Below are 12,654 nucleotides of genomic sequence, written 5' to 3'. Positions count from 1 at the left end.
ATGCATACAGGGCTCGACTAAAAGTGCGTGTGCACAGTAATGCAGCCGTCAGGCGAAATGCACGGCTATGTCTGACATCGTCGGTCCACACACACTTAGTTGTCTTGCTTGACCATATCACACGGCACAAGTACTGCCTGCGAACATCGCGAACCGGATGTGTTTCGCTACCAACATAAACGGCGAAGACGGTGTTTCGACATAAGCATTCGCAGAGCTGTGCCAAACCACAAATGGCCTCCGCCCTTAAAGAATGGCATGCGCGCACAGCACGATCTCGAAACGTTCCTTTTACAGTGTAACACAACGATATAGCCCTTTGCTTAGGGAGACAAGTGGTCAAAACCGTGTGACGGCGTCCGGTAAACATCGTGCCGCATCCCACAAACCGCAACAGGTTTCAGGTTTTTAAAGGCATTTACTTAATAATTTCATCACTAAACCGTATCGAGATCACTTATAGATGAATCAAGCTACATGTCTAGCGATTAAAGTAAGTAAAAACATGCTTAATTACATAAACAAGCTACTGCCTGACAAGCACAGGACGGAGGTGCGACGCAGCAACAAGGGACTTACTTTTTGTCCAGACTTGTCAAAGCCACCAAACTGCGTGCACAGTGGCACACAGCAGTTAACTGGCATGACTCCAGGTCACAGTCGCCCGACAACAGCACGAAAAGGGATGAGTTCGCCACAAACGTCGATTCAGTACGCCAAGCCGGTATCAAGCGCGTACCGAACGGGCGAAACGCACGACTATTCATGCACAATGGCGGCCGCTGGCTGCTTCCTGTACGCAAGTACAGATGGCGCTGCAACGAATTTTGTTTTGCAACTCGTCTATTCCGTGTGTCTTGAATGACGCTTGTACAGTTATCAGTCAAACCGCCTAATGTTGCCACTTCTCTGTTGTGCTTATGTGGGCTTTTTTCTAACCTTCACGGTGGGTGCAGCATGTCTAGAGCCGCAGCGTCCTGCGCTCTATGCGGTTGCACGGGACTGGCGGCCACGCATCGTTACACAACCTCCCAAATAACAATAAGAGTCAGTTTTGGCACTTGGTAGAGCAGTAAACGAGGGATCCAAAAGAAATGTGGTTGTTCCGCAAATATATATTTCTCTATAATTCTTCTAGAGGTAATTCAAAAAACGAAACTATAGTCGGATGCAACTTTCAACTATAGTCGGATGCAACTGTTCGCTGACGACTGCGTTATCTATAGTGAAATCACTAATTATAACGATAACATCGCACTTAATACATCCCTCAACACTCTAGCTATTTGGTGCTCTAATTGGCAGATGTCAATTAACGTAAAAAAGTCTGTGGTCATGTCCGTAACAAGGAAAACAAGACCATCTAACTTTACATGTGAGATTAACAGCATACCACTAACTAAAGTTGAACAACATAAATACCTGGGAGTTACATTAACCTCAGACCTCAGGTGGGATAAACACATTTCGAATATCACGGCAGGAGCATTACGCAAACTATTCTTCCTCAAAAGAAGCCTTGAGCTCTCTACAACATCAACGAAGCTACTGGCCTACACAATGTTCGTTAGGCCGGTTCTCGAATATGCAAATACAGTCTGGTTTCCTCATACAACAACTAACATAACAAAATTAGAGGCAGTACAAAGAAAGGCTATAAGGTTCATTCACAACAAATATATACGCACTGACTCACCGACTAATCTTCTAACGCAGTCTGGATTGCAAACGCTATCTACCAGGGCAAAACACGCTCGCCTGAAGTTCTTGTTTCAGCTTCTAAAAAATAACTATAAGATAGATGTGTCCAGGTACATTTCATTTTCTGAGGCTCGAAAAACACGTAACAAACATGCGCACACTTTAACAGAATACACATGCAACAATGACACGGTTAAGTATTCATTCTTCCCCCTTACAATTGCTGAATGGAACTGACTTGATCCTGCTATAACCGCCATCGAATCGTTGTCCGAATTTACTTCACAAGTGGAAGCTGCAGTGCGTAAATTAAACAATTTATCATCGCACGTGTCATCGTCAGAAATTTCGCATTGTGTTGCTTTCGACTTCCCACTTTTCTTTTTCCATTTTTGTTTGATTGTCGTTATGTGGACATATGGTACACTGTGTTCCCAAAATAAATTTTCATTACTGTACTACTGCTAAGATAATTGTTATAACTGCCATTTTCTGCTGATTGCTTGCCTAGATTGTTCTTTCTTTTTCCATTCGTGTCTTCTCGCTCTCAAAGTGTATGCTTTAAAGCGTATCCCTTCACACAACTTTAAAATTTCTTCACGCGTTAAGTGTTATCTTTTAGTTCGCTCCTATTTTATGTATAAACTAGTTAATTACGTGTTCTTAACTGCCAGAATCATGTTAATTAACTGTCATGTGAAAACTTGCATTTTTGTTTCTAAACTCAGCTTCTTTCTTATATTACCATCCTCGGGCAATTGTTTTCTTTTTTCTTCCTTTTTTCAATTAACTGTTCTGCCTAAATGCGTATTCATATACATGTCTACTGTATCGCCCAACTGCCACGCTCTCAAATGAGAGTAGCAGTATTGTAAATAAAATAAATAAATAAAATAATGGCGAAAGTCGAATTCTTTATTCAACTGAAAATTATAAAATGCTTGCTTTGCTGTAACTATTTGTTTTCAAGTTTCAGTGCAGTTGACAGTGAAGTTTCATGAGTAAAACTGGTTCAGCAGTGAAATGAACTGTACCGCAGACTTTTGAAGAGTGAAATGCTCAGACTCCATACACTTTGTCCATGTCTGTTGCACACCTCATTGCTTCTGCCGATAAAAGGCTCTTCAAGAACAGCAGACTCTCCAGATCTATCAAGTACGACGCATTATTGAAAAGGCCACATGACGATGATTTTGTTTGCTTTTGTGATTGGCTGGCTAAGTAACACAACCCCGCGCGGTTCATGTGCCATGGTTGCTATGTATTCTACTATAGAAATCTTTAATTTACATTTTCACTTGTTTACTTGTTCTTGGCAGTGTTCTTCCTGCGGTTCTTTCCAGTGTGAGTCCATTTGATGGGGTTCCTTGTTTGCCATGTAAAGGAGAGGTGCATCTCACAGGCCTACCTGTGAGATGCACCTTATTTCATTTCTCTTTTCGGGTTTATGTGTCTTTATGGTGAATGGTCGGCATTATTCATATTTGTATAATAAAGGTACCCTTCCCCTAATTTGCATAGGAAGGAGACCTATGGCTGCCCCCCCCCCCAAAAAAAAAAGTTACTGCATACGCGCCTGCTCTGTTGCCATTGATGAAATGACACAGAGGAATGCATAGAGCAAACTTTAGAGTCTGAAGGCTCGCATCGATGTCACTGGTTGTCCTTTCCCATTATGCACCATTAAAAGCACTCATTGGGGTTAAAACAATGTTTGACTAGTTGCTAACATATTTCATAGTTTCCTTCCAGTGCAGACCCTCACTCCAGGATGCTGCAGGTCACACTGAACATTAATTTCGAAGTTTCAGTGCACTTCCTGAACCGCTCCCACTGCCAGATCCATCCACAGTAATTTTGGGTAGTTATTCCCGTAAAATTTCCGGGTTCCTTGCCTGGACACTCAACCTCAGTACACTGTAGCTACTAGTATAGGTGAGAAAATTATGCTGTATAAACAGAATGAACGGCAATTTCCTAAACATGCAAAAGCATGCAAGTTCCTTTAACGCGCAAAGAGCATGGATAGCAGGCATATTTCTAATTTAGTGTGCTCACTGGGTGAAAGCTTACATTTACATATATGGAAGCATAGAACAAATGTTTCAAAGCATTAATTACATCCTTGAGCTTAATAATTAACATTAAAAAATTCTGTATAATTTGGGCAATTTAATCTTACACATAAAACCAATTCATTCAGTTTTGCAGACACTAAGTGGGCTCACAAGTTTTACTGTGCCTTTTGGAAGGATGACACAGGAACATAATTTCTGCTGCAAAATGTTTTCCAGTAAAACATCCAATTGGGAAGAAAAGCATTCTAAAAACAATACAGGGTTTTCAACTTACTTATCCCAAATGAATTATGCAGTAATTTTTTACCAGTGTCTTTTATAGTTCTTTCAACAAAGAAATTATTGCCATGTGATGCTTTGTGCACTACACACAAAATTCAGTGAATGACAATGTCATTCATGCTTAAAATAAAAAAACACTGCTTCCCAAGTGTTGCTAGCGGCTACTTCCTAATATAGGTTATAGGCACTCAAAGTTCAAAATTCTCAAGTGGAAATGAGAGTGAAGAAAGGCAAATAAGGAGGTTAAAGTGAAAACACTGTATTAGGCACACCTGCAACGAATAGAGAAGAAAACTCAACTAACAACTCCATGGAGGTAATAGCAGAAGTGACAAAGTATGGAAAAAAATAAATGAAGCACTAAATCGGTCAGTCGATACACAAACAGATACGTTGAACATTGATTGCACTTTTGTAGGTGGTACAGAACTTGCAGACCGTTTTAACAATTTTTTTGTTAAAGTAGGATGCATAGATCACGACATTCAAGATACAATGCATGCCGCTTCATTAAGAGAATCTTTATTCCTAAAGATTACTAGCATCCCTGAGGTGATTGCAACATTTTCATCCTTGAAGAATAGCCATAGTCGAGACGTAGATGATTTAGAAATTAGGCCAATTAAGTACGTCATAGACTTACTTGCACCTGCAGTAATGCACATTTTTTATATTTTCTTGTCAACCGGAGTTTTCCCGCGTAATATGCAGGTAGCGAGAGTAATAGTTCACAAAGGAGGTGACAAAAATAATATGGGCAATTATTGGCCAGTATCTATACTTCCTGTGCTATCAAAGGGACTCAAAAAAATTGTTAACTTTTGTATTAATAAATTTTCGCAAAAACATAGCCTGCTAACCGACTGTCAACACGGGTTTAAGAAAAAGCGGTCTATGGAAACTGCTTTAAGTATACAGAAGGAGCTTATTCTAGAGAACACTGACAAAAAATTTCTGACTTTAGGGTTATACTTAGACTTCAGCAAAGCCTTTGATAGGATCAACCAGAAATTGCTGCTGATAAAGCTGGAAAAATATGGCTTCCGAGGAATAACACTTGAACTTATCTGATCTTATTTAGAAAGCTGACATCAGTTTGCTGAAATTAATGAGAACAGATCGCTGATAAAATCTTTGACAGCGTGACAGTGTGCCCCAAGGTAGCATTCTTGGCCCGATACTTTTCCTGTATTACATTAATGATATTGTACAAGTGAGCGATATGTGTAAATTTGTCACGTATGCAGATGATTGCTCTGTTTTCTTTACAGGTAAAGATTTAAAAGAAATAACGCCTATAGCAAGCTCCGTTTGTTATGGACTTCGAGCATGGTCTAAGGCAAACGGCCTCATCATCAATGAAACCAAAACAAAGTGTGTTATTTTTCATGCTCTGGGAAGTTCTACTACATTGCCAGATAATATTGTGTGGGGTCTGTATAAAATTAACCTTACGTCATCCATAAAAACCCTAGGCATAATACTCGCTAAGCATATGTCCTGGAATGAACATGTTAGTCATGTTTGCTCAAAGGTACGAAAAGTTGTTGGTGTGTTAAATTGCAATTGAAGTGCATTACATTTTCAAGTTAAGTGTCTCATTTATCATGGTCTTCTCCATTCACACCTCAGTTACTGTTCACTTATATGGGGTAACACTACAGCGCAAAATATTCAAATGCTGGAAATACTTCAAAAGAAAGCAATTCGGGCGATAGCGAACGTTTCTTTTTTCGAGCATACGCAAGAGCTTTTCCAACAAAACAGAATAATCAGAGCCCGTGACATATATAAATTCAAAACATTACTAAGCTATAGAAATGCTATGCTGGGAAAACTCGATTCATTCCTAGCCCCGGCAACTCTACAGCAAAATAGAAGTGCGTATTCATATCGTCACCAGGCACCATGGCAGATCCCTTTCTCACATACTAATTATGGCTGCCAATGCCTTAAACATACACTACTGTCCCTACTTAACTATTTTAACCAACAACATGTTGATGTTTTATCTCTAAACAAAACTAAAATATTGGATTTGTTCTTATAGATGTGTATTGTTAACTGCTCCAACAGTTCCGCAGAACTTATCATATATTCTCATTTTGTTTATACATTCACACTTGTAACTACTATTCCTAGAATCCGGGTTTCCGCTGCAGTGATTGTGCCCGAACCACGTGGCAGGGTTTCGTGTTGTAAACTGGATGCTGCAAAGGGCGTCTTTGCATTTGTTAAAATTCAAGGATGTGATGACACCCTGGGCTACGTTGCCGTGATGTCTGTCGCGAAAGCAGCAGCCTATATGCAGATTTTCTTTTTTTATGTTTTTTAACATAGATGCAGATATATATTTGCAAGTATGTAAAATAATTTCTGAAAAAAAGAATGTTTCCTGATGGTAACTTAACTTGTGTTTATTGTAAACTTCTGTGAAATTTGTTATATTTATATATGTATGTGTGTATATGTATATATATGTATACATATACTGCTTTTGCATTCTTATTTATTTATTTATTTTACAATACTGCAGGCCATCATCGGGCCCATGCAGGGGTGGTTACAACATGGAATACAGTACAAAAAAAGAATAAAGTGAAACTAGTGTATCCAAAACAAAGAGCATTAGCACACACAAAAAAGAACACACTCAATAAATATATACACTGTTTAAATGAGCCGTCCGGGAAGCAGGAGAAACAGCGTTTACCATAAGAATGCATCTACAGAGGCTGCATATGAAATACAGGTAATATCACCATTCGAATTCCAGATTCTCAATACTGTCAATAATTGCGTTGGCAGATGGGCAATTTACGGCTCTAGAGGGTAGTATGTTCCAATGGGAAATGGCGTGTGGGAATAAAGAGTACTTGTGAGTGTTATTATGGCTGGGATGGTGTCGTATTGATTTATTATGGTTGGTTCGGGCAGAAAGTCTGAATGGCGCTTGAATGTATGTTGCTTGCGGTATTCGATAGGAGCCGTGATAAAGTAAGTATAGAAATTTTAATCTGGAAATCATTCTATGTTGAGCCAGTGATTTAATGTTAGCCTTGACGCGCAGGTTCGTAATGCTCGTTTGACGTGAATATTGTGAATATATAAATCTCAATGCTAAGTTCTGTATGCGTTCTAGTTTCTCGGTTAAATACTTCTGGTGCGGGGCCCAAATAATGTCAGCATACTCTAAAAGAGGGTCTAATGAGGGTTTTGTATGCATTTAATTTAACACTAGGAGGTGTGTTTCCAAGTTTTCTTCTCAATAAATGTAGTTTACCTAGGGCCTTGTCATATATGTTATTTATATGAGTTTCCCAATTTAATTTCGTTGTAAGAGTGACCTCGAGATATGTGACCTCCTCGTATTTTCTTAGTGATATATTGTTTATTGTGTATGTAAACTGAAGCACATTTTTCTTGTGAGTGAAGGAGATACTGGTAGTTTTTGATGCATTCAGTTTCATCCCCCAAATGTTGCACCAATTTTGTACAGCAGCTAACGAATCATCTAGTTTTACCTGATCCTCTCTGGTATTCACTGTTGCGTACACTACGCAATCATCGACGAATAGGCGGCTGAACGCATGAACGAATATCATTGATGTAGATCAGAAATAGGAGGGGCGCAAGAACCGAGCCTTGTGGAACACCAGAAAAAACGTTGACGTAATCAGACGTAATATCATTCACAGCTACGCATTGCTTTCTGTTTTCGAGATAGTTCTTGATCCATGATACTGTTTTCTCGTGTACACCAATGGCAATTAGTTTAGTAATAAGATAATAAGATCTGGATGAGGAACAACATCAAAGGCCTTTGAAAAATCTAAGAAAATGGCATCTATTTGGCTTCTGTTATTTATTGTGGTAGCTACATCATGGGTTAACTCAGCTAACTGAGTAATAGTACTTAGACCTGAACGGAATCCATGTTGCCGGCTGTATAGTAGGTTATTATTCTCTAAGTGCAATATTATGGCCTTATAAATAATATGTTCGAACAACAAAAAAAGAAAACTGGATGCACATGTTACTGGATGCACATGTTTACTGGATGCACATGTTAATGAAACAGATCTATAGTTAGTTACGTCGAGTTTAGAGCCAGATTTGTGCACAGGTATTACTTTGGCCCTTCGCCAGTCGTCAGGTATCACTGAAGTTTCCAAAGATCGCCTGTAAATTACGTATAAGTATTTTGACGTCCAAACTGCATGTTTTTGCAAAAATGCATCTGATATAAGATCAAGGCCACAGGGTTTCTTTACATCCAGTTTTTGTAAGAGTCAAAGAATTCCTTGTTGGTCGATATCTATTTCAGGCATTGGATTCTTGAAATGATAATGTAGTTCTGTTAAATACAGATAGAAAAAATTCATTAAATTTGCTTGCTATGACGTCAGGCTGAACAAACGTCTCGTTTGAAACAGTAATCTGCGATACGGTGTGCCACTCCCTCGATAGGTAGCACCAGGATTTTTGTGGTTTATTCGTCATGTAAGAAGGCAGAGTAACAGTGAAAAAACGCTCCTAGGCCATATGTTTATCTTATATTGTAATAAGCGTACAAGATCTTGAAGGTCACGTGTGGTTTTCTTTCTGCGCTTCCTTTTAATTTTTCGTTTTAAATGTATTATTTCGCGCGATACCCAAGGATGTTCTCTGTTCACTCTTTTCTTTCTGGAGGGAATGTAGTTTTCTTCACAAAAGTGTACAATATGCTTAAAACGTAACCATAATTCATTTACGTCATGAAGTAATGAAACCTGCAGAAAGCAGGCGTTTAAATATGCTGAGATAGCATTGTCATCCGCTCTTGAGTAATCCCTGATAACAGCAATCGATGGCTTAACGCGTTCACAGTTTCCTAAAATCGGACAGGAGAATACAATAGTTTTATGGTCCGAAATGCTATTTTCAACATTTAATGTGTTATTTTGAAATAGACTGCTTACGAACATCAGATCAAGCACAGAACATGACGGACCAGCTATTCTAGTCGGTTCGGAAACTAGCTGGTCTAGAGAGAAGGTAAATGACATGAACAATAGTGATTCAGCACTTTTTGCGTCGGAGCTGTTGTGCGAAAGATTAGACCAATTGATTCCTGGTAAATTGAAATCACCCGTGATAATAATATTGAAACGTGAATAAGTGTGTTGTGCAATGTAATCATGCATAACGTCTAGGTATTCAGGGGGCGCATTCAGAGGTCGGTATATGCCACCCAGAAATATGCTTTTTCCATTAAATGTAAGGTTACACCATACGCTTTCATGGTCAGGTATGCTGTTTAAAACTGTGAATTTTATGTTAGATTTAATTGCGACAGCTACACCTCCCCCCCCGCGATTCTCTGTCTTTCCGTATGAGCCGATAAGAAGGTGGAAACACTTCGGAATCCTGGACGCTTTCCTGAAGCCAGGTTTCCATGATGACTATAACGTGCGGTTGATGGGCTGCAACTATGCTTTCAAGTAGGCTTGACTTATTGACTACGCTGCGCGCATTCAGTGATAACACTCTGATAGATTTCGTATGTTGTTGTCACGTGCCATCGCAAGCTGCTGGGCCAGCGTGTGCAGAAGTTTTCGGTTTAGATAGTTCAATTCTTCTGACCTCACACTCATTCCATATAAAGGTGTTGCCATTTATTTTTAGTTTATCAAATGACAGAGATACCTTTGCCCCTTTCGCCTTGTCACTTACTGCAGAACACCATAATTTAGCACGTGTGTCGCATACTTTCTTTGAGAAATCCTCGGATATTGAAATCCGGGTGTTTTTCACCTTGAAGCAGCTTGATAATATTTTGTTTTTCTCAGCGAAGTTGAATAGCCTGATAATAACGGGGCGTGTCCTTTGGCTTTGCTTTGTACCAATTCTGTGAACTCGTTCTATTGAGTTAATTTCTATTCCTAGGGTCTTCTTAAGTATACCGTGCACTTCTTCTTCAAGTGTTTTAACATCTTCATCAGAGCTCTCTCTTAATCCATAAATTACTAGGTTATTCCGCCTACTTCTATTTTCTAAATCATCGACCTTCGATGCCAGAAATTCTACTTGCATCATGGTAGATTTACAAGATTCCTCGCAGTGTACTATCCTGTCTTCGCATTCTTTCCATAATCCCCTTTCATTCTCAATAACTGTCATTATTTCTTGCAAATCTGCAACTATTGTCTCCACATGCTTGATATTTGAAGACAGTTGTTTCAGTGTTTTGTTCGTTTCCTTTTGTTCTCTTAGAATGTGTTTCATTAGTTCCCGCTGCGAACATTTATCTGAATCAGAGTAAGGGCCTGGATTTTGTTCGTCTCCGGATGTTAGTAACATTAAGCGGACAACATTAAAACAACCCCGCAAAATAGCAACACAGCATTGTGGACTTGGGAGCACCGTTAACATTACGCCGTTGTCTCTAACTGAAGAGACTAAATGCTGGTCACTAACCTGTGCGATCAGAAAAAATTTGATCAGCATCCGTGCTCGTTAGGTGCTTCCAAGTCCACTGAAGGGAACGTCGAAAAGGCTGCTGCTTTTATCCGGGTGCCACGATGTCTCCGTCGACGTCCCCGTGCTGGTCAGGTGGTCCCAGTGCAGTGCACGTGGTACAGCTTCCTGCGACTTGTTTTGTCCGATGAAGCCAGCAGGGCAGACAGCCGGAGGTAGCAGTAGATAGGCCTGATGCAGTGCATGCTCAGACCCTGTGTCGACGAATCCGGTCCTCGGTCCGGCCATCTGTGCGATCAGAAAAAATTTGATCAGCATCCGTACTCGTTCGGTGCTTCCAAGTCCACTATGATATATGCAACTGAGTCTGTGTTAAATAATAATATGCAAGATAACAGATTATAATTGTATACTGGGAGTCATTTGACACAACTGTATTACAAATAGTTTCCATGTAATAACATGAAAATTTCTATATGTATTTGTGTTTAAAAAACTCTTATATCCACACTTTCTGCGTAATTGTATTGCTACACCAGCCGCTTCCGTGCCTGTCTGGGAGACCGGAACTTTGTCAAGCCGAAGAGATTTCGGCTTTTTTCCCGGCTCTCCCTTTTTCACCTTGTATCCAGTGGTAAAAATAAAAATCATGATGATGATGATGTAGCAGAATATGATCACAGAACTGAAATGCCACTGTACTGAATTTTGTTAAACTGAAAGGCATTTGCATTGGGTTGAATGGGGTTTCGATGGGGTTTGGGGTTTCGATGGTTTCGACAAAAAAAGTTCGTACAGCTGAATAATTTGCTTAAGTGACGTTCAAGTGGTAGGTTACTGTATATTGGTTTTCTTGGATAAAAGATTTAGTTGGAAACAGTGCCTTGTATGTCCTCATTTTTTCTGAAACATTGCTCGATGAACAAGAGGCGCAAAAAGACGCCTTTCTATTTTGTCTCTTCCGACCTAACTGGCATTTGGCGAATACCTCTTGCGTGCGGGAGAAAGTAAGGAGGGGGGGGGGGGTATATTGGAAAAAATTTGGCAGTGTCTGGCTCCTCCTGGGGTGGTGTTAGAGGTGCGTATGAACCACTGCTTAGATAAATCGAACTCGGTACCTTTTTCTCAGTACAAACATTCGTGAATGTTAACTTCTTATTCTAGCAGTTTAAAAATGTCTGGACAGGCCCTATATCACAATGTCCCAAGCCTCCTATTTTTTTATTTAAAAGGACTTGAAAGCATTCGAACTTCAATGTTAATCAAAAGAATGTTACAACTTTCAATAGCAAGGGATTGCTATTATCAAGACTCCACAAAATGATGCAAAAAGGGCTGTTCTGCCATGAACAATTTTCAATATTGTAATTCTGAGAAGCGGTTATTAAGTTTTGAGGAGAAAGTTTGTTGAATGTATGTTCCAGCTTGTAAACCACGCACAAACTATTTGAGGGCGGTAAGAAGATTCTCTATTGTTTAATATCAAGAGTTGACAAACAGCCACAGTTCAGAAATGTCATGTGTTTTCTCATTTTGAAGAGCAAAAATTATTTCAACATATCTGAGCTATCAACACTACAATAGTAATGACGCTAGCCATTAATCAAGTGGGGGACCAAGATTACAATTTTTTTTTCAGGGTGGGGGGCTCAGCCCTCCCCCTGAAAATCTCCAGAGGGGGCTCGGGCCCCGGAGGCCCCCACATAGTCACCGTCTATACTGCTATGTTAACATGGATGGTATTATATGTGCATTTCTCAAGTGAATAAATTAAACAAAGTACACGTAGTTCATTTTCATGGGAAGCAACATTGAAGCAATCAATTTTGCATCTTTCCATTTTAAGGTGAAAGCCTTAGATGCCTATGCTTTAAGGTCTCATTGTGAGGTACAGAAAATATCATGTGACCCAAGGAAGGCCAGAAGCGAACGAAAACATGTCCAGCAATGTATAAGACATGATTAATAATTATCAGAGTTATCACTATGTGGTACCTGTTTCCAAGTTCCTGTGATGATGTCAAAGGTTATTTCAGATACACCACTTCATCACTATCATTATATACCGTTCTTTCATATGTGAATGCATAGCTTGTAGAAGACAGGTAGGTAGAACCATAATGCAGAATGGACC

The 12,654-nt window shown here is 39.6% G+C and overlaps 1 protein-coding gene across 8 annotated transcripts in view; it reads right to left on the bottom strand.

Annotated features, from left to right (window-relative positions):
• The window catches only part of LOC142557812 (uncharacterized), a 54,449-nt gene that overhangs the window by 40,100 nt on the left and 1,695 nt on the right, over window positions 1–12,654 (bottom strand). For 6 of the 8 annotated variants that reach the window (XM_075669956.1, XM_075669959.1, XM_075669958.1 and 3 more), the window contains exon 2: window positions 10,521–10,808. In XM_075669956.1, the coding sequence (XP_075526071.1) occupies window positions 10,521–10,550 (30 nt within the window). In that variant the 5' untranslated portion in view covers window positions 10,551–10,808. Of the gene's footprint in view, window positions 1–8,158; window positions 8,244–10,520; window positions 10,809–12,654 lie in introns of all 8 variants that reach the window. The other 2 variants (XR_012822852.1, XR_012822854.1) reach the window with 1 other exon arrangement.

The sequence above is a fragment of the Dermacentor variabilis genome, chromosome 9 (genome assembly GCF_050947875.1).
Source record: "Dermacentor variabilis isolate Ectoservices chromosome 9, ASM5094787v1, whole genome shotgun sequence".
NCBI classification, from domain to species: Eukaryota; Metazoa; Arthropoda; class Arachnida; order Ixodida; family Ixodidae; genus Dermacentor; species Dermacentor variabilis.
This window is presented reverse-complemented; position numbering and strand designations above follow the sequence as displayed.